The sequence below is a fragment of the Melozone crissalis genome, unplaced genomic scaffold, assembly GCF_028551555.1.
Source record: "Melozone crissalis strain CALT ecotype California unplaced genomic scaffold, PUWL_Pcris_2 ptg000027l_1, whole genome shotgun sequence".
In the NCBI taxonomy this organism is placed as follows: domain Eukaryota; kingdom Metazoa; phylum Chordata; class Aves; order Passeriformes; family Passerellidae; genus Melozone; species Melozone crissalis.
Genome location: NW_026535805.1, coordinates 10,414,135 through 10,432,821, shown reverse-complemented (window position 1 = coordinate 10,432,821; position 18,687 = coordinate 10,414,135). Strand labels below are relative to the sequence as shown.

The 18,687-nt window shown below is 40.5% G+C and overlaps 1 protein-coding gene across 1 annotated transcript in view; it reads left to right on the top strand.

The window, feature by feature from the left end:
- Positions 1-1,130: 1,130 nt before the first annotated feature.
- PPP1CB (protein phosphatase 1 catalytic subunit beta) overlaps positions 1,131-18,687 on the top strand; it is a 29,397-nt gene continuing 11,840 nt past the window's right edge. The window contains exons 1-4 of the mRNA XM_054280042.1: positions 1,131-1,378; positions 13,785-13,916; positions 17,211-17,441; positions 17,765-17,869. Coding sequence (XP_054136017.1) covers positions 1,327-1,378; positions 13,785-13,916; positions 17,211-17,441; positions 17,765-17,869 — 520 coding nt within the window. The 5' untranslated portion in view covers positions 1,131-1,326. The remainder of the gene's footprint in view (positions 1,379-13,784; positions 13,917-17,210; positions 17,442-17,764; positions 17,870-18,687) is intronic.

Genomic DNA, 18,687 nt, shown 5'->3' with positions numbered 1-18,687 from the left:
CAGGGCAGTTCAGTTGTGTGAAACGAAACTGGGACAATTCCTAAATGCTCAAGAGGGACTGCAGATCTGTTAGTCTTGGCAGCAATAAAGTAGTTGGGATAAGGATGAACTTTCAAAAGGTGGACTAATTATTTTTCCTAGTTTAACGAAAAATGAAAGAAAAACATTCTAGGATTTTTTTTTAATTTAGATTTCCAATACTAGCAGAATTTGAAAAACAAGAAAGGATAGCTGTACGTCCTATCATGAGCAGATGAGCTGAAATTTTATTTCTGTGTATTCTGCCCACCTGTGTAGGCATTTCAAAAGAGTGTTCTTTCACCTGACTGTCTGGACACTTAGCATCATCTGATACCTGATCATGGCCCCACCTTGTCCTAATTGCTTTTGTTTTGCTCATACTCATTTTCTTCTAATCAAGAGATAAAAACTGGGTTTCAACATTATATAAGGTGGAAGCACTTTGCTGGCTTGTAGGGACTGATGGAAAAATTCAAGTTCAAGTTTCTACATCAACATCTATATTTAGGCATATAAAGGAGAGGTCTGTTTTTCCTAGAACATCTGCACTTTGTTACTTTGTCAACATCCATGTATTTATCTGCTCTCCCAGTTCCCAGAGGGTTTTCACCACCTACATTTTAAAGCACTTCTCTGTCCATCCAAGGCAAGCATCTGCTGACAGAAGTATGTAAACATGTCTTTAGAGAGCTCATCTCAAAAAAAAAAAAAGTTCCAGAAATCACCAAAAAAGTACTCTTAGCAGCTCCAGCCGCAGGGAAACACGAACCGCAGAGTTTTCTCTGAAGAGCGCTGCAAAGGGCACAACTCGTCATTCCAGTTATGAGACGTTTTTTAAAAACTATTTTTAATGAACTGCGAGGTGGCACAGGTGGAGGAGGGCTGACCCCGGCTGGCACGGAGGCTCCCGCCGCTCCTGTTCCTGCCTCTCCCGCGTATGCGAGCCCGGCGCCGCCGCCGCGGCCCGAGGCCTCCGGGCCACCGGGGGCCGGGCCCGCTCCGCGCCTGCGCCGCCGAGCCCGCCGCGCCTGCGCGCTGCCGGGGCGCGGAGCGGCCGCGGCGGGCGAGGCGGCACATGCGCCCTGGCGGCTGCTGAGGAGGGGAGGAGGCGCGGGGAGGAGCGGTGGCCGCGTTCTCCCATTTAGCTGCGAGGGAGCGGGAGAAGCCGGGTGGCCGCCGGGGACCGCCGGAGGGGGGTGGGGGGAGCCACTGTCGCTGCGGCCGCCGCTCCCTGCTCCTCCTCCTCCGTGGAGCGCCCTCCACCCCGCCCTCTCCCCGCCCGGGACCGAGTCTGGTGGCCACAAAATGGCGGACGGGGAGCTGAACGTGGACAGCCTCATCACCCGGCTGCTGGAAGGTGAGCGGGGCGCGGCGGGGAGCCAGAGGGCACGGCCGCCGCTCCCCGCGGGACGAGCCGGGGCTGCCGGCGCGGAGCGGTGCGGGGCGAGCGGGGGCAGCGCCTTCCCCGGGGTGGCGGCCGGGAGCGGGCTCGGCTCGGCGCGTCCCGCCGGTGTCCCGAGCCCCGGCCCTGCAGCCCCGCCGAGGGAGGAGGGGCTGCTGTGCGGGGGGGTGCCCGCCCGGGGGGGTGCCCGCCCTGTCTGGCTGCCTTCATATTTAATAGGAAAAAAAAAAAAAAAAGGCTCGTTTTCCATCTTCCCTTCTACACCCCGCTGCCAATGCCTGGCTGAGGGGCGAGCTGGGGGCGCCGCGCTAGCCGAGCTGTTCTCCTCGCCAGCCGAGCGGCCTTTTCTCCCCGTGCCTCCGGTCGGGTTGTAGTCGCAGCCCTCCGTGTGTGAAATTACGTGTGCGAGCTGCCTTAGGTGTGGGGCTGTGTGTACGTGAGTGGCGGTGGGAGTAGAGGATTTAGTGCGCTGACATTCCTCAGCCTGCCCACGGGGCAGTCTCCAGAAGTGGCTCTCACGGGCGGCTGATAAAGGCTGTGGAGGGTTTTCTGTGTATTAAATAGTGATTCTGCCCTTGAAAGTAAGCTCGCTTATTGCCTGCTTTTGGAGAAGCTGAGGAATTATTGCTAGCGTTTTCTTTTTATTTAAGTTGTGTCGTGAATGTTTAGTCTTCTTGGGCCTCTTCTTCCATTAATCTTTTATTCCACATTCACCAAATACCTGGTGTGCCGGAGATGAGATGAGAGTACTTGCATGGATATGCGCCGTTCATTTATTTGGTTGCTGTACTCCTCAGATAGTTGGATCACATTGCAGAAGGCTTATAGAAAGGAATTTATGGAGCATGTATAGTTTGGGAAGTGAAGCAAGTTTTGTAAGGCTGAGTTTTGTGTAGTCGAGTTACTACAAAGCAAGGGGTTTAGGGCTTTAAGGACTTCTTAGCAGCTGCTCTCTCATTTTTTTCGATGGGAAAACAAAGAACAGCAAAAGCAGTATTTCAAAATACGTAAAGTCTTTGAAGAGTTGTGCTTATGTTTGTGATTTAAGATATGCAGTGTAGTATAGTATGAAGAAACAAGTATCAGTTGAAGTTTCTCTTAGATCGTTAATGCAGATAAAACTCCCTTTTTCTGGATGTTGAAACACAGATTAATAGGTAGGGTTTTAAGACAAACTAAATAATAACCTAGTAAATGTTGACATTTTAGGGCAGATTTTGGGGGGGACGACATTAAGATACATGTATATTTATGGTTCTGGGGTTTTTGAGACTTTAAATAATATATTTGTAAGACACTTGTTCCACAATAGTGTAGTAATTGAAATACAGAGTGCTTTAGGAGGAGGGGATTCTGCAGTGTTTTGGTCTGCAACTTGTTGGATTGTTCTGTTCCCTCTTAAGTATTACTCTGCTTTTTTTTTTTTTTTCCCTGAAGACTTGTAAAATATGTCTTCCATACAATTTACACACACCATAAATACTTGTGTTACAACTTCATTGCTTTTGGGTTATGGCTCTAACCTTGTGTTTCAGCAGCCTACTCTGTGCTTCTTGTCTACCATAGCACTTTAACCTTTAGGGATATGTGTATGTACAACTTCTGAACCAAGCCTTGCTTGTAATTTTGCTTTTCTGTTTCTGAGTCCACTTTTAACTCTGACCAGAGACTGTGAAAATTTAAGTGGAATGGGGTGCTTTTTTTCTGTTTGCAATCTGCTAACATTCGAGGAGTGCCTTGTTTAACATCTCGTATCTGAAATGTAATAGGTAATTCTTACAGGTTTTATTTGGGAAAAAATGGCAGCAATTAAAGGAATGCATTGTTTTTGCTTTCTTTTTAACATCTTTTATTTGTTGCCCTGCTAGCATATAGCATTTTAACCTGTTGTTCAAACAGCAGTGTTCCACAATGAAGGTTGGGTTTTTTTGTTTGGTTGGTTTTTTGTTCAATTGGCAGCTCACATTCTGGAGCTCATGCTGTTGCTTAGCTGACCTGTTCTGGTAAAGTGAGTTTGAATCCCTCCCCACGCTGGTTGTGCAGAAAAATTTCTGTTGACTCTTATCTCCAGTTAAAGTGTTCAAAGCAAGTTGTTTGGCTCCATTACTCACACTTCAGCTTTGACTTAAAAGGATAATTTAACTTGGCTTTTGTGGTGCATAAGCACAGTGAAATAATGAAAAGACACTTTAGTGAAATGTTGTCATGCAGTATATATTTAGTCCTTTTTGTTGCTTTGAGTGAAATGTATGGCTTTAAGTTTGAATAACAGTCCACAGTTGTCTCTCAGTGGCTGCTACACGGAATTTTTCAAGGGTGGCAAATACATATCAAAAGCCACAGCAGCAGGAAACTTGACGGCTCTCAGTGTTGCTGGGTGGTGACACCTGTTTCTAGGCTGTGATATTAACTGTCAGGAGTTCTTGCTCCTACTTTAATTAGGTTACTCTAACTGTTTTTATCCTTCTGGGTTATATGACACATTAACTTGCCTTTTGATTGGAATTACCTACTTAGATTGTCTTACTTTCTGTGTGTTAATTTGTGATTTTCATTTCTTTTTGAGATATCAATATGAAGTGGCCTGCAGCTGGGCTGCTTGGGAGAATTCAAGAACACCTTCCCAAGAACTCCTCAAGGAGTGTGCCCACCTGCTTATCTGGAATGTGTACTGAGTTACTCTGTAGATCTTTTGAGTGCTGATTAACTCTTGAGTTGAATTTAGGGAGAGTTTTCATAGACTCACCTGAACTAGGATGTAATGGATGTTAATAGTCTTCTGTGACATCAGCTTTGAATTTCCATGTTCTTTTGCATATACCAAGTTCTTCTCTATTCACTGGTTAAGTGGTGAATTTAGGAATGGTAAGATCTCATTTTGAATTGACTTTCTCTTGCAATGTGTCTGGTCCTTGGCCATTAGTTAGTGATACCATATAAATGACTACTGTTTGGAAATGGTAGGAAGGTAAAAACTCAAGTGTGTACATAAAGTGAAAAGAAAACAGTGTTTTCTTTTATCTCTGTCTACCAAGTACCGTCTGCCAGATTTAAATTGTCATTCCTGTTGCTCTACTAGAAGAATGAAGGAAATGCTGGTGCTCTGGCATGTGTGCCTCGCTATCTTGGAAACACTTTGAGTTTTACTGTGTGTCCTGAGTGAATCTGCAAAGATTTGCAGGTCATTCAAATACAGAATTCCATATCTTTGCTAAAAGACTCTTAGAGTGATAGGTGACCTTGAAAGTGAATTATCCAAATTCATTGAAAGAGTGTTTCCTTCTTGTGCTTGTATACAGAATCACAGATCAGGCTTAGCTATGTTATGGTACATGAAGATGGTGGTCTTATTTTTGCTTCAGTGTGTGTACTTATTACATGTTATTATTTTTTTTCCTTCCTACTATCCCAGCTATGCCATCTGGTGGATAGATTTTTTTCCCAGTCCCTTCTAGCTGTGGACAATAAACAGGAATATGCACAGATGATACTGCCATGAGCACATCAGCTGTGGAATACAGAATAATGCCATGGTTTGGGTTGGAGTGAGCTTGTAAAGGTCACTTGGTACAGCCCCTCTCCAGTGGAGGGACAGCTTCCCCTAGATCAGGTTCCTCAGAGCCCTGTCCAGTGTGATCCCGAATGCTTCCAGCAATGAAGCATCCACCACCTCTCTGGGCAACCTGTTCTGTGTTTCATCACTGTCACTGTAAAAGAATTTCATCCATATATCTAGACTTAACCTACTTTTCTTTTTTTAAATTTTATTTAGTATAAATCAGTTTTCCTTGTCTCATTGCAAGAAGCTCTATTAGAAAGTCTGTCCCCATCTTTCTTATAAGCCCTCTTTAAGTATTGGAAGGCTGTGATTCAATGGCCTTCTACTCTCCAATGTGAACAGAGAAGTTTTTTTTCTCTTGGGCTTTGCAGCTGAAATTGCTCCTTGTGTTTTGCCTCATCTAGGAATACCATGTATCCCTGTCTGGGAAATGCCCTGGAATTTGTAACAATGCTGAGCTAAATTCAGCGCACCAGGTCTACATTTAAGCCTCATTCTAAGCTAATTGTAGTTTAGCTTAGATATGTGATGTGTGGAAAAAGGTTGCCCCTATATCAAAGCCAAGATACTGGAATAGGTGCAACCTTGACTTGTAAGGAGTGCTGTGAATGGTGTTAAGTAAGATTTCCATATTTCTGTCAGGGTGTTGGGCTTCCTGTTTCTGTGCTGTATCCTGAATTTCTGGGTGTAAGGCATCCCAGCTAGAATGAATTTCTGCTCTTTTAAATTTATAGGTGTCTTAGTAAACACTGGGGAGTTTACCATATGGGAGAGAGGATGTACTCAGGGAAACCCAGACACAGTAGCCTTAGGTACAAGATGGTTTTCTGTGAAAGGGCTTCATTTCTATTGCTATACAAACAAATTTGCATTGTCTAGGCAAGACATCTAGCTTTCCTAATTAAAATTAACAATTTGAATTAATCTGATTGAATTTAATGTGGATCTTTTCTAAACAAATTTTTTTTTGTGAGGCTGAGGGCTACGAGTTCTGGTAGTACCAATGCACCAAAGATGAGGTGAAATATTTATCCAGGAAGAGACATGTTGGGCTACCAGTAGATGTAGGGAATGGTTATTGCTTCAATGTTCAGCTAAAAAGGTGATTTTTATGATTGCCTTAATAAAGCTGATTGCATGGTGTTCTTACCATGTCATGCGTTGTCTTCTAAGAAAGCTGCAAACTTCATTTTCTTGTGATTTTGGAGGTCTTATAGGTTGTGATAAACATAAAAATGTGACTGTTACTCGACTTTTTAAATGAAAGTTGTATTTTAAATTCTTATGAAATAATTGAGATTTTTTCCTTATTAATTTTAAACGGTATAGAGCATATTGGTCAAATGTGCTATGGTCAATAACATTTCTTATTTTGTTACTGTCTTAACTAATTAATTTATCCAGCCAGCCTGGTGGTGTGGTATGATATGGTAGCAGTGCTTGCAGTTCTGGGCTCTGTAACTGATGCTGAAAGAGAGGTAGTTGTAGAGAAATGAAATAGACCTTAATGATCTGTTGCAAAACAATACAGACAAACCATGGAGATGAATCCTGCGTAAACAGGAGTTATTACCTGGCTTGGTGTGAAATCACTGGATCATTTCCAGTGATTTCACACCAAGAGAGAAATAAACTAGAGAATAAACAGGAATAACTGTAAAAGGACTTGCTTGCAAAGGACTTTTTAAAAAATAGTCTTTAAAAAGAGGAAGAAAATAGGCAGTTTTGGTATGTTTCTAGGAGGGTAGGTACTGTATTAACCAGAGAGGAGGGATAAGGAATGAAGTTTGTTTCTGGGTTTGTTCAGCAGTGCAGATATCAGCCACTTCATCTTTAGCTTTATAAGTGCATGAGGAATGGAATGCTTGGCTGGAAACTCTGCTCTGAAGGCCAGGAGCCAGCACCAGGCCCTGTGCTGGGTTCTTTATTCTGCCTGCCTCTTTGGCCACTTGAAGGCTCCATGATTCACTGACTGTTTCATTTAGAAACTCTGCAGCACAGGTTTTACTTGAGTCATTCCGTGTCTTTCTCCCCGCTCAGCTAAATCATACTAGAAAAAGAGAGAAACTGTGCTTATTTAAGATAACTGCAACTATAAACTGTTAAAATTCCTTTTAAATGCTCATTAGTTACCAGCAGAGGCAGGAGTGTAACTTTTGCAGAGAGGAGGAAACCGCCCTGCTGAACCCTAGGCTGTGGTGAAGGCAGCCTGCTAAATTTGGCTGTTGCTCACTGAGGTCACACACAGTGCTCAGTGAAGGGGCTCTGGAGGGGAATGAGGTGGCTCTAAAGGTATTGGGTATCTGCTTTATCATTTGAGACATTGAAATGAACCTTCTATTGTGTGATTTGCTCAGTACATTGACTAGGATGTTTTAGTTTTGCAGTACCATCTTTTCTGGGTTTTGAGGTGGTGTTTTGTGGTTGTTTTTTGGTATTTTTATATCAAGCTTGATATCAAGCTTTTTGTGTATATATCCCATGTAATTGTATTGGTTAAGTACCAGTGACACTGATGTGCAGAAATTACACCCAGCTTCTTGTATCATAACTTCAGTAGCTTCTCTCCTTGGTTCTTCTCAGAAGTTAACTAGATAACTTTTGTAATTCACCTCCACCTTCCTTGAGTTTTAGGAATTTTATTAGCACTGTGTTAGGGGAAAAGAAAGTCATCCTTTGTGAAATAAGCTGAAATTCTTTGTTTCATGAAATGTTTATGCTAAGTTAGCTTTCCAAGTAGACCAGGACAGGAATTAGTATCACTGTGTAATACAGCATTGTGAGAGGCTTCTACCTTGGGTTTGCTGGTTGCTGGAGTTTTAGGTTCAAGTGTACTTAAGCCAACAGTAAATGCAGAACATGGGGTCTTTCCTTCAGCATTGAATTCAGCAGTTCTTGGAACCATGTATGACACAGAATGACTGAGACATCAGTTAGTTTATGGAACTTCAGTGTAAGGCAGCAGGTGGTCCATGAAAAGCTAAGGGAATGGGTAAAAGCTGCATGTTTTCATGGGCTTACTGGAGCAATCCCTGAAGCAATTTTACATAATTGTTTCTAAGTCATTTCAAAGCCTCTTCTCCATGAGTATTAATTTTGCTGGGTGGTGTGTATTTGAAGAATGTAAATTCAAGTTTGGGTAGAACAACACCACTCAGTTGTTAGGGGTTTTTTTCCCATTAAAGGCTTAGGCAGTCTCTTACTCTGCAGTGAACTTGTGCTTGATATTAAATAAGCCTGCTAAAATGAGTTCATAAGCAATCACTGTTCTTCAGCAAAATACTTAATATCAAGGTCATCTAGTGAAGGCAATTTTAGAAAGACTTAAAGGTTACTTGGATGTAAAAGCACAGTTTTTCAGGAAGAAAAGCTCCCAGGAAGACTGATTATTCTATTTTTAGTGAGAAATTTGGGTGATGTGCCCTAGGAAGGGTGCAGGGTTGCTGGCTATGCTGCAGGAGAGCTGTGTATGTTCAGCGATCTGTTCTTGCTGAATTGAGCAAAGTTCTAACAGGTTCATTTATATTATTGTTGTCCACCAGTGTAACTCGTGAATGAGAGCTATTCTAAGCTTAGTTCTGTCACAGCAGTTCTGAAAATTTAAAACTTGTGTTGCTGGCTTTACTCTGTTTTGCTGCAAGGTAGGGAGTGGCTGCTTCTGGATGGCAGCTGAACAAGTTAAATAACAGAAGATATTCTGAGGGAATAGAAGTTTTGCTTTTAAAATTGAGAGTTTCTTTTAAAATCCAGTATGGGATTCTTGACTTAAACTCATGAAAGCATGTAATTTGGATTTAAAAAATACTAAGAGCAGATAACTTCAGAACATATTTCCAGAAATCAGAGTGAGGACTGCTTGTTGTTTTTTCCCCAAGTCATTGGTAATGCCGCCTTAAGCTTTAAAATCTGTTCTGCTCCTACTATTGACAGGCTGTTCAACATTTGCCAAATACTTGAAAGTACTTTTAAGTACAAAAAAAATTAGTTAAATGTCTGAGTTGTTAACCACCAATGATTAAACATCCCACAGAATGTGGGGGGAGTGTAAGCTCAAGGGAATTGCTTGTGTGCAATTTGTAAAATTGCATGCTTGCAGTCTTGGGTTGTAGTTTGGGGGTCTTCTTTAGATCTGCTCTGGCAAAATTGACTTCTAAAACCATAATTTCAGACATAAGCTTGGCTAGAGCTAGTATGGGAAGAAGCAGAACCAGCTCTTTACTCTTTCTTTAGCCCTGTCTCAAGTTCACAGAGGATATATTAAAACTATGAAACTATTTAGATTACATTTTTGATTTGCTGCATCTTTGTTCTAGGAAGAAAATATCAGTTCACTGCAGTTTTCTGTGTGGCCACATAAGTGCATGTCTGCAAAAAGAGCAGAGTGAATGGAAAGGAGAGTGCTTATTAGCAATAATGCTGCCCCAGTTTTTTATAATATGAGGGAGAAGTCTCTGGGTTCTGATGTTATGATAAAACTGTGAGTGTTACATCCAGTAAACTGGACACTGTCATCTTGGGAAGTAACACCAGGTAAATGCTTAGGGTAGCTGTGCATACCATAGCTGACTTAGTCATTGAAGAAACTGAGTGGTGGCACAAAATGAGCAGCTTAGCTGCTTAGAGAGAGGCACACCAGAAGCAGTGTGACAGAACAGGTTAAATTCATTTTTTCCATTTCATGAAAGGCTATGGAAAATAGCAATGCAAGTGAAAATTGGAACAGCCAATTCTTGACCCACTTTCCTTTTCCTTGCTGGTATTGCCTTACATAATCTACTACACTCTGGCATAAGTTTAGAGGGATTAAAAAAAAATATTTTTTGCTGAAGTTTTTCTTACTGCCACTGTGCAGCTCATGTCTTGGATTACTAATTACTGTTACTGAACTTCTTAAGGTTGCTTACCAATGGTTGTGTAGATGCAGAGATTATTCTAGTATTAATCAGAGTAGCTTTTAGGTAACTGTAGGATCTGTTGTGTTAAAATAAGTCTCAGTATTCAATGCATGTATTTGCTTTTGTTCCTTTTTATTCTGTGCCATGTCACTCTGCTTGAAGCTCACTGGAGGAAGGGCTTGTTCTCTCAGAGCACTATGTACATGAGTTTGTGTATTACAACAGAAGTGCTGTCCCTACTGTCCCTATCAAAAGGCTAATTTATGTAAATCAAAGCTTGTGTACAGCATTTTAGATTAAAGATAATTAATTTACCTTCAGTGTTGATATATTTCTGCCCTGGGTAACCAACAGCTGTTAAAAATGATGATTTTCCCAATGCTGTTTAAGGCTGTTGGAGCTACAGATTTTGCAGTGTGAGAAGCTATGAGTGGAGTGGTTAGCTGTAGTAATTTGTAAAGGAGTCTGAAAAACATCTCTTATGCTCTCGATCTGGTTCTTAGAACCTCCCCTTCAATCTGTTCTGGGGGATTTGGCTTTTGAAAAACTAAATGCAGTGTTGTTTACAATCCATGCAAAGCTCAGCTGAGTCAAGGGAACTTGAACAAAATTCTAGTTGTAATGTAAGCTGCTGAAATAAATGCTTAGTCTTACTTGTGTACTTGTACCACAGCTGTGGCACATCTGTTCTGGATGTTCTTGGCAAACCTTCCAGTGTCTTTGTGAACCCAGTGAAGTGCTGAGCCTTTCAGGGCTCACAGGAGCCTCTCATTTCTCAATACATAGTGCCCTTATTGCTGATCCTGGAACTGTGGGAGAAAACTGCTTTTATCTTAACTAGTATTGATGATTATCCCTCATGAAACCCCAGGTTTTGTATTACTTCAAATGTAACTGAACCTGTGTGCGTGCTCTGGAGCTGCAGACTTTGGGTGGAAGGGGCCTTTGCAAAGGTGCAATGGCTCAGATCTGCACCTTTCCCAAAGGATGGCAGGGACTGATCATTACGTGCATGCTGTCTCCTCTTCTGAGAGTGATAGACCTGTCAGAGTTGTAGAAGTGTCTTCTAACCTGGAAGATCTGAAGTGAGGTAATAAGTAGTTTAGTTGATTTGTCTGTTAAGGACTTGCAGCATTTAGGGCTCTACTGTTAGAGGTAAGGAAATACCATCAAGGCACTGACTGGCAGTTAATTATGAAGTCAGGACTGCATGTTCTCTGTGCCTTGCTTCTCATGAAAAAATCCAGCACCACTCAAAGTATCAGTTCTATAAGGCAAATGTTCCAAGTTTAAACCCCTGTGTGACTTTCAAAGGGAGCTAAAGGCTGGTGTTGTAAGAAAAACTGACTGGGTCAAAGTTATTTAAAGTATTATGGGCACCCTACTTGAACTGTTACCTCAGTTTTGGTCTCAGTGCTTGGTCTGGTGCTGCTTCTGGTAATGTTCATGTTGTATATAGTGGGCTTCCCTGGGTTTGAATTCCAAAATTAGAGTGGATACAAGTGTTTGACTTCTTGGTTTTGATCTGTATGAAATGGCATCATTCTGATGCTGCAAAACATCATGAGAGTTAAATACAGAAGAGAATGTCATTGCTTATGGTTAAAAGAATGCACTGTCTGTGGAAAGACATGACTGGAAAGCTGGTTGTGCTGCTTGGTGCTTTGGTGTGACTTTGTTGCAAGCTATGGGTCTAAAATAGAGCAATTGTTTAAATAAAATTATAGCCATTGTAATAGGAGGACTCTGCTTGTGTATAATGGCAGTTTGTGGTGCCTATCAGAAGGAGTCCCAGGTCTCTGAAGGGGATCATTATAAACTATTGGAACACAAGCTTTTGAAATTAAGATTATTGGAACATTTTGGTACCTCACAAAGTGAGTAGTCAAGTCCTGTGCAAAGCTGTCAAGCCTGAGTTTGGTTGGTTGTGGGTTTTTTGCTAATAATGGGGCTGAAGATGTATCTGTAAGAAAATCACTCATTTGTTTGAAATGTGATGGAGTGGAAGCCTGTAGGCATATATTGTTTGCAAGTCACATTGATTGTTTCTGATGTCTGCCTTTGTATTCTTTTAATATGTAAGTGAACATCTTAATGCATGAGGAATAATAACACAGAAGTGTTGCTAAAATGCTGTTTACTTCCTCAAGTGTAGTTGAAATCTTAATCAGCAAGAGGAATGTGACTTACCATCTCATAAATATCACCTGGTAGTGATTCACTGAGTTTCACTGAAAGAAGTCCTGTATGACACAGCCTTTTTCTTGGGAGGTTCTAATGAGCTAAGTATTTACAATATAGCCTCAACTTCAGATATACTATTCCTCCTGCTCTTTTGGCACTCAGACTAGCTGTTCCAGGATCTAATTTTGATCCTGTTCCAGGATCTAATCTCTTCCCTGCTTTTGAATACCACTCTTCAGTTCTGCCTCTTCTCGTGTCCCTGTGACTGCTTCCTAACCTCTGTTTACCAAGTGTTTGGTGTTTATTAAAAATAAATATTTATAGCACAGTGTTGGTGTGGTCAGATGTGCAGTTATACTGGGACAAGCATGCAGTGATAACCACAGCAGTAGTACTGGGTGACCTAGGACAAACTGTTTTCCCTCATATGCTTTCTTCCCCATTGCACAATGTAGATAATGCTAGATGTAATTATACTGAACTCCTCTATATAGTAAGTTTTCTAGGAATTAAGCAGAAATAAAAGGAAAAGGGAGGTTATGTTAATTTAAAAAAAATTTACAATCTTACTTTTCTGTTTTGAAGAGGGAAAGCAGGTTACCTAGGAATTTGCTATGTGTGAAGAAATAGTTCTTGCCCTTCTGTTCACGAATTTACTAGGCTAACTGAAGTTGTAGCTAAATTTTTTATGAAGTAAAGTCTTATATACATGAATTTGAAAGCATTTGGATTTGAGCTGCAAAAGTTGTGTATTGCCTTCCCTTGAAGGTACTACCATGGTTTGATGCTGAATGTTACTTTCATCTAAAACAGATGGCAGGACAGGATGTTCACCTGTTGTAGACACTGATAGATTCTGGCTTATTTGTTTGAACTCTGAAGTTTGGTTTGTGCTGAGATGGAAGACTGAAGTGGATTGGCCAAAGTGACAACACACTTGTTCTATTTTGCTGCCTCATTAGACACACGGTGATCTCTGACAGGAATCATACAGATACTTGTAAAAAGAAGCAGCTGCAGATAAACTTGCCAGAGGATGTGGCTTGGAGGGCAATGACATGCAAATGCTTTTGATTTTATGCTAAATATAGGTCTGAGTGTCTGACTTACGGGTTTTGAGAATTCAATTTCATTTCTAATTAGAATGTTCTTGGCTGTAAATGTTTCAGTAATTTAAGAGCCATTATATATGAAAGTTCCCTCAAACTTTCATAGTTTTTAGTGTGATGTTTCTAATATGGCAGTTTCAGTTTATTTAAGCATAATATTGTCTATGATTTTTTTCTTTGTATTTAACTAATGCTCTTCAACTTAACAGTCCTAAACAAGTTGACCTTGTGCTAATGTGGAAGTGTTTTCAGGTTTTCTGTTCTCAAGATTTTTCTTGTCTTTTATGAATACTCTAGCATAAAGGAATTGTTAAATTAAACACTTCTTAAAATTGCTATTTATTTAGATATGGACAAAAGCACAGCCTAAATTGTTCTCTTCTGAGACCTGATTGAACAGGAATGCATGCAGATCTTTAAGCACAGATTACCACAGTGTCAGAGATTAATTTTACAATTCATTGGACAGCATAATTCCAAGGTATTTGGTACATATATAGAAAGTGATGCTGGCTTTTTGTCAAATACAGGTTTTAAATACAGATCATCTGCTTTTAGCTATTTCTGTGTATCTGTGTGGCAGTTCCCTTCAGCTGTTCAATATCTCATTTCAGTACGAGGATGTCGTCCTGGGAAGATTGTTCAGATGACCGAAGCAGAAGTTCGGGGCTTGTGCATAAAATCACGGGAAATATTTCTTAGCCAGCCTATTCTTCTGGAACTAGAGGCACCTCTGAAAATTTGTGGTATGTAAGCTTGATATATATATTTTACATGTGGGTCTTTTAATCTAGTTCTATGCTGGGGGGATTGGGAGAATACTGAGTCAGGCAAATGAGGTTGAGTTGGGATTAGAGGGAGGTCTTAAAATCTTGAATGCAGTTTTCAGGCAGCTAGCACTTGGTACATTGCCAGTGCTGCTCATGCTATTTTGGAGCAAGTTTCCTTAGCAGTAAGGACTGCTTGTGCCCTCATCTAGTGCAAATTTTGCAACCTGTTTCTTGTCTGTACAGAGCTGGTGCTCTTCTGATCACTATTTCAGAACGCAGTTAGCTGCTTTTAAAAGGCCCGCATGTTGCATGTTGCAGTTGCTCACTTCAAAGCATAACAAAACAAAGACCTCGTGAAATGAGACACTTGAAAGATTGAAGGCATTGTTAGTCTTTCAATTGAGAAAGTGAAACTGAATGCAGACTTAAATTAGGCTTAGTTACCATGTAACAAATTCCTTGAGTTTTACAGTATGTTTTAAAAAACATCAGTATTACTGTGAAACACAAATACAACATGTGCATTTTTATCTCACTAAGCATGTATAAGGTGCTAGACTTCTTCCAAAGTACACTGTAACTACAAGCTTGTAAAAATTGGTTAAAAAGTTCTGTAAATACTAGATTGTAATCATCCTTCAACTTGCTTATTAACTATAGGCAATGCCTTTGAAAGCATAAAATTCCTTAAATTAGATTAGTTGAAGTGTCATAATATTAAAGGGGAGGCAATCTTTGTATTCATTACAACTTACATCCTCGAACGTAGGTTAGCTTCTTCCAGGCAGATGCAATGTTCCATACATTGAGAGGATATTACCAATTAAAAAAACCTCAAGCCCCAAAATAAAACAGCCAAACCCGCAAACCAACCACTAATGGCAAAGTCATTTTTAAATGACTAATTGCTTGGTAGGGTGGGGAGGAAAAACCAGCCCAGCTTGCATTATGACATAAAGTTGAAGGTAAAATGCAACTTTGTCACATTGTGGTTTCTTTAGACTTTTTGTTGTAGTGTAGTCTTACTGTATTCCTAGATGAAGAAAACAGAGAAACTCAGGTAGATTATACATAAATCAAGGTCTGCGAAGAATAATTTTCCTACTTCAAAGTGAGGTCCTCCTCATCTGTTTAGATGGAGGCAGTTGAATGGACTGTTAGGTGTGCAGTAATAGGTGTAGCTAATGCACAGCTCAGTAAGGCATTTGTTATCTTAAATTGGATTCCAAACACAGTGAAAGTACGAGGAAGTGTCAGGTGCATCTAAATTTAATATTGGAGCGATTGTCAAAGCTGCATTTAGATAAAAGCAAAAGAGTGATGATTGCTTTCACCAAAAGCAAAATATGCAGCTGGTAATGCTTTGAACTATTACTTTGTGTGTTCAGGCAATGCCTGAGGAACCATAATAGGATTGTCTTGTCTTACAATCAAGTCAGTTCAAAATAACCTCTACATCTCAAATGGCTGTGTTTTAATGTAAGATGAAAGATGCTCTTATGTAAATGTCCATTTTAAAATAGATGTGGTTTTTAATCTAAGTCTTATATCTGGTAGACTTCAACTTGTGCTCACATGAAGCTGTATTATTTTAAAGTGCTAAGTGCCATGAATTGAATGGGAAACGCCTTGGTACCTTTGTAAAATTGTTTCTGCAAACTGTTTTTACCCATTAAGTGCATTTGTCCCTCTGTGCATGTGTGTAACTGAAAGTAGTTATAGACAACATCATAATAATATTTTCTGTAGTGTGTTTACTTGGTAGTTCATTCTGTTAGTGATGAAGTCTGGGGATTTGATAACATGGTTCTGGAGTACTAGACTCATCATAGAAACAATTGGTTGAGGAGTCCTCTGCTTCTTCAGGTTGTGACCTGCAGACTTCTAAATATCAGTTAGAATACAAATCATTCTTGTTGCAACATGTGTGAAAGAGATTTTAGCCAGTGGAGCTTCAGATTGTCACTGAAATTGGATAGTAGATACTGATCACTTCTATTAGAAGAAAATTGGAAAAGTGATTCTTCTTCCCGAGTGAGAAATAGTTATGGGCGAATGCTGCCTAAAGGAGGAAGTATTGCATTTTTCATGGAAAGTTTAAAGGAGTATAATATAACATGTACTTTTTGTACCACTGTATGCTTTAAGAGTTGAACCAGAGAGCATACAGATTTGGGAACCTGTTACCTTTTTTAAGATGAAAAAAGTGGTGTGAGTTGTTCTTTTTTCTCTTTTGAGGCTGTAGTAGCTTGTGCTCTACTGGAGAATAACTCTGCTAAGCAAAGTCAGGATTTTGTCACTGAACAAGCAGCAATAGTGAAGATACATCAATGTAATGCTTAATGTACAGGACCAGGAGGTACTGAACCTAAATAACATGCAGCTTGTACTGAAGGCTTTTGGCATATCTGTTTTGCATCCAGTCACTCTGATAATAAGTTTTCCACTCAGCTGGAATGCATTGCATGTATACTGGAAGTTACTGTAGAGCAGCTTTGGCCTCTTCACCCGTGTGGACAGCTCAGAGATAGTTCAGCTTTGGCTGCTCTGATGTGATGCCCTGTGCTGGTGTAAATGCCACACAGAGCTGTTCTGTGGAAAGCCTAGTTTTAAAGCTGGCAGTGGGAAGAGTAACATGACAGGTATTTTTCCTAACAACAAGCTGCAGGGTTGAGTATCTTGTAAGGGATCGAGTCTTTTGAGTCTGTCTTGCTTGTTACATGCATGAAAGGAGGAGTTAGTCTAAATGCTGCAGGATGGGATTCTTAGTACGGCAGTGTTATGGAAATTGACCTTTGAAGTGAGTGTACTTTGCCAGCACAGTGTTCAGTTTCTCTCCAGTCTGAATTCTTCACTGATCTGTTTTTGCAGTAGTTAATGTGACTTTTTTTGAGGTACATTTCCTTCCTGGTCATATACCTGTTAAATTGGAGATTTTCTTTCTGACCTTGTTTTAATTTAAGTGAATTAAAGCTTGGTTGGAAAGCTGCTTATGCTTTATTGTGAAGATTTTTGTAGCTTTTGCATTTCAGACTGGCTTCATACTTGACATAGCAGTTGTGCAGATATGGTGAGTTATTTATATCCTGTGAGTACTTCAGCTTTAATATCACCTTGGTTCTTACCTTTATAATGCATATTGCCAGTTTTTAAAGGTAATGTTAATGCCTTCTTTAATATCACTGAATAAAAACTAATTAGCTGGCTTAAGTTCTTGACTTGTGTAAGTCGTTATGTTGCACTAATCCTTGGTAAACTCTTTTTTTTCAGGGGATATCCATGGTCAGTATACAGACTTGCTTCGATTATTTGAATATGGAGGATTCCCACCAGAAGCTAATTATCTTTTCCTTGGAGATTATGTAGACAGAGGCAAACAGTCTCTGGAAACAATTTGCCTATTACTGGCATATAAAATCAAGTACCCGGAAAACTTCTTTCTCCTAAGAGGAAATCATGAGTGTGCTAGCATCAATCGAATCTATGGATTTTATGATGAATGTAAGCAAAATCTACTACTTATGGAAGACTACAACAGACTAATACTTTGTTTTGGAAACACTTGTAGTAGTGACTCTTGTAATGCAAAGGTTTCCATACTCTGTGAACTGCGTTGAAACTTTCTAAGTTCCAAGCCAAGGTTAAAATCACTCTGGAGCATTACTATTTTTTTCTTCTGCTGTCCTTGAAATGCTGTAGTGAGAGATTGAGATGTTAGTGTGCTCACAGAATTTGCTAATGTTTTTGCTTAGGCTCTGATATGTATTACAGGTTGTCTTTGAGAACCAGCTTCCTCTTCCTAATGTCGCACACTGTTTTTGTAGGCAAGCGGAGATTTAACATTAAGCTGTGGAAGACCTTCACAGACTGTTTTAACTGTCTGCCTATTGCAGCCATTGTGGATGAGAAGATCTTCTGTTGTCATGGAGGTAAGCTGATGGCTGCTTTTAAAAGTTGTATCTAAACTTGACTTTGGGTAATGCTATACCAAATGGAGTGTGGCTGTGTGTACCTGATATTTAGCTGGCTATAGTTAACCTTGTGTTGTCTGTAAAGGTCATGCTTTTCTGTGCACTTGTCAGTAGACTGTCATTCTTACCTGGTACACATGGCCCTCTTGTGCCTGAGGGGGAAGTGCATCTGTAAGTATTCCCATCAGTGTATCCCTCTCTGAAGGTTACCTGATGCTAGAGTTACTGTCCAATTTTGCCACATTACCTCTTGCTGTTACTATATATCAGTGCAGCCTTGCTAATGTTGGCACCCCTAGCAGTGAAGAGTGGCTGTCACAAGTAACCTTGGCTCTCTACTTTGTCTCTTTAACTGTTTCACAACACTTTGGTGGGTGGGACCGCTGAGGTCACACAGCCAAGCCTGCAGCTTGGAGCGAGACGTTTGTTAGCACTGGAACAGATTAGACGTGGCTTGCATGGACTCCATAAAGCCTTTGCTGCTAGACACACTACATTCTGTGGGTACCTGTCCCAGTGCTACCCTGCTGGTGTACTGAAAAAAGTGTTGGGTGTTGATCTGACTGAGGGCTGTGACTTATCTGAGCATTGGAATGTACTTGGGTTCTCTTCTTTGTAGAACAGGCCATGACTTTACAGGCAATAATGCTTAACAGGTTTTCAGAAGCTTGCAGTGTCAAACAGTTGACAAGAATTTCAATTACTTGTAGAAAGAGCAATCCTGCCTTTTGCAGCTGTGTTTGCAACTGCCTCCATTAATAAGCAACTTAATGCCT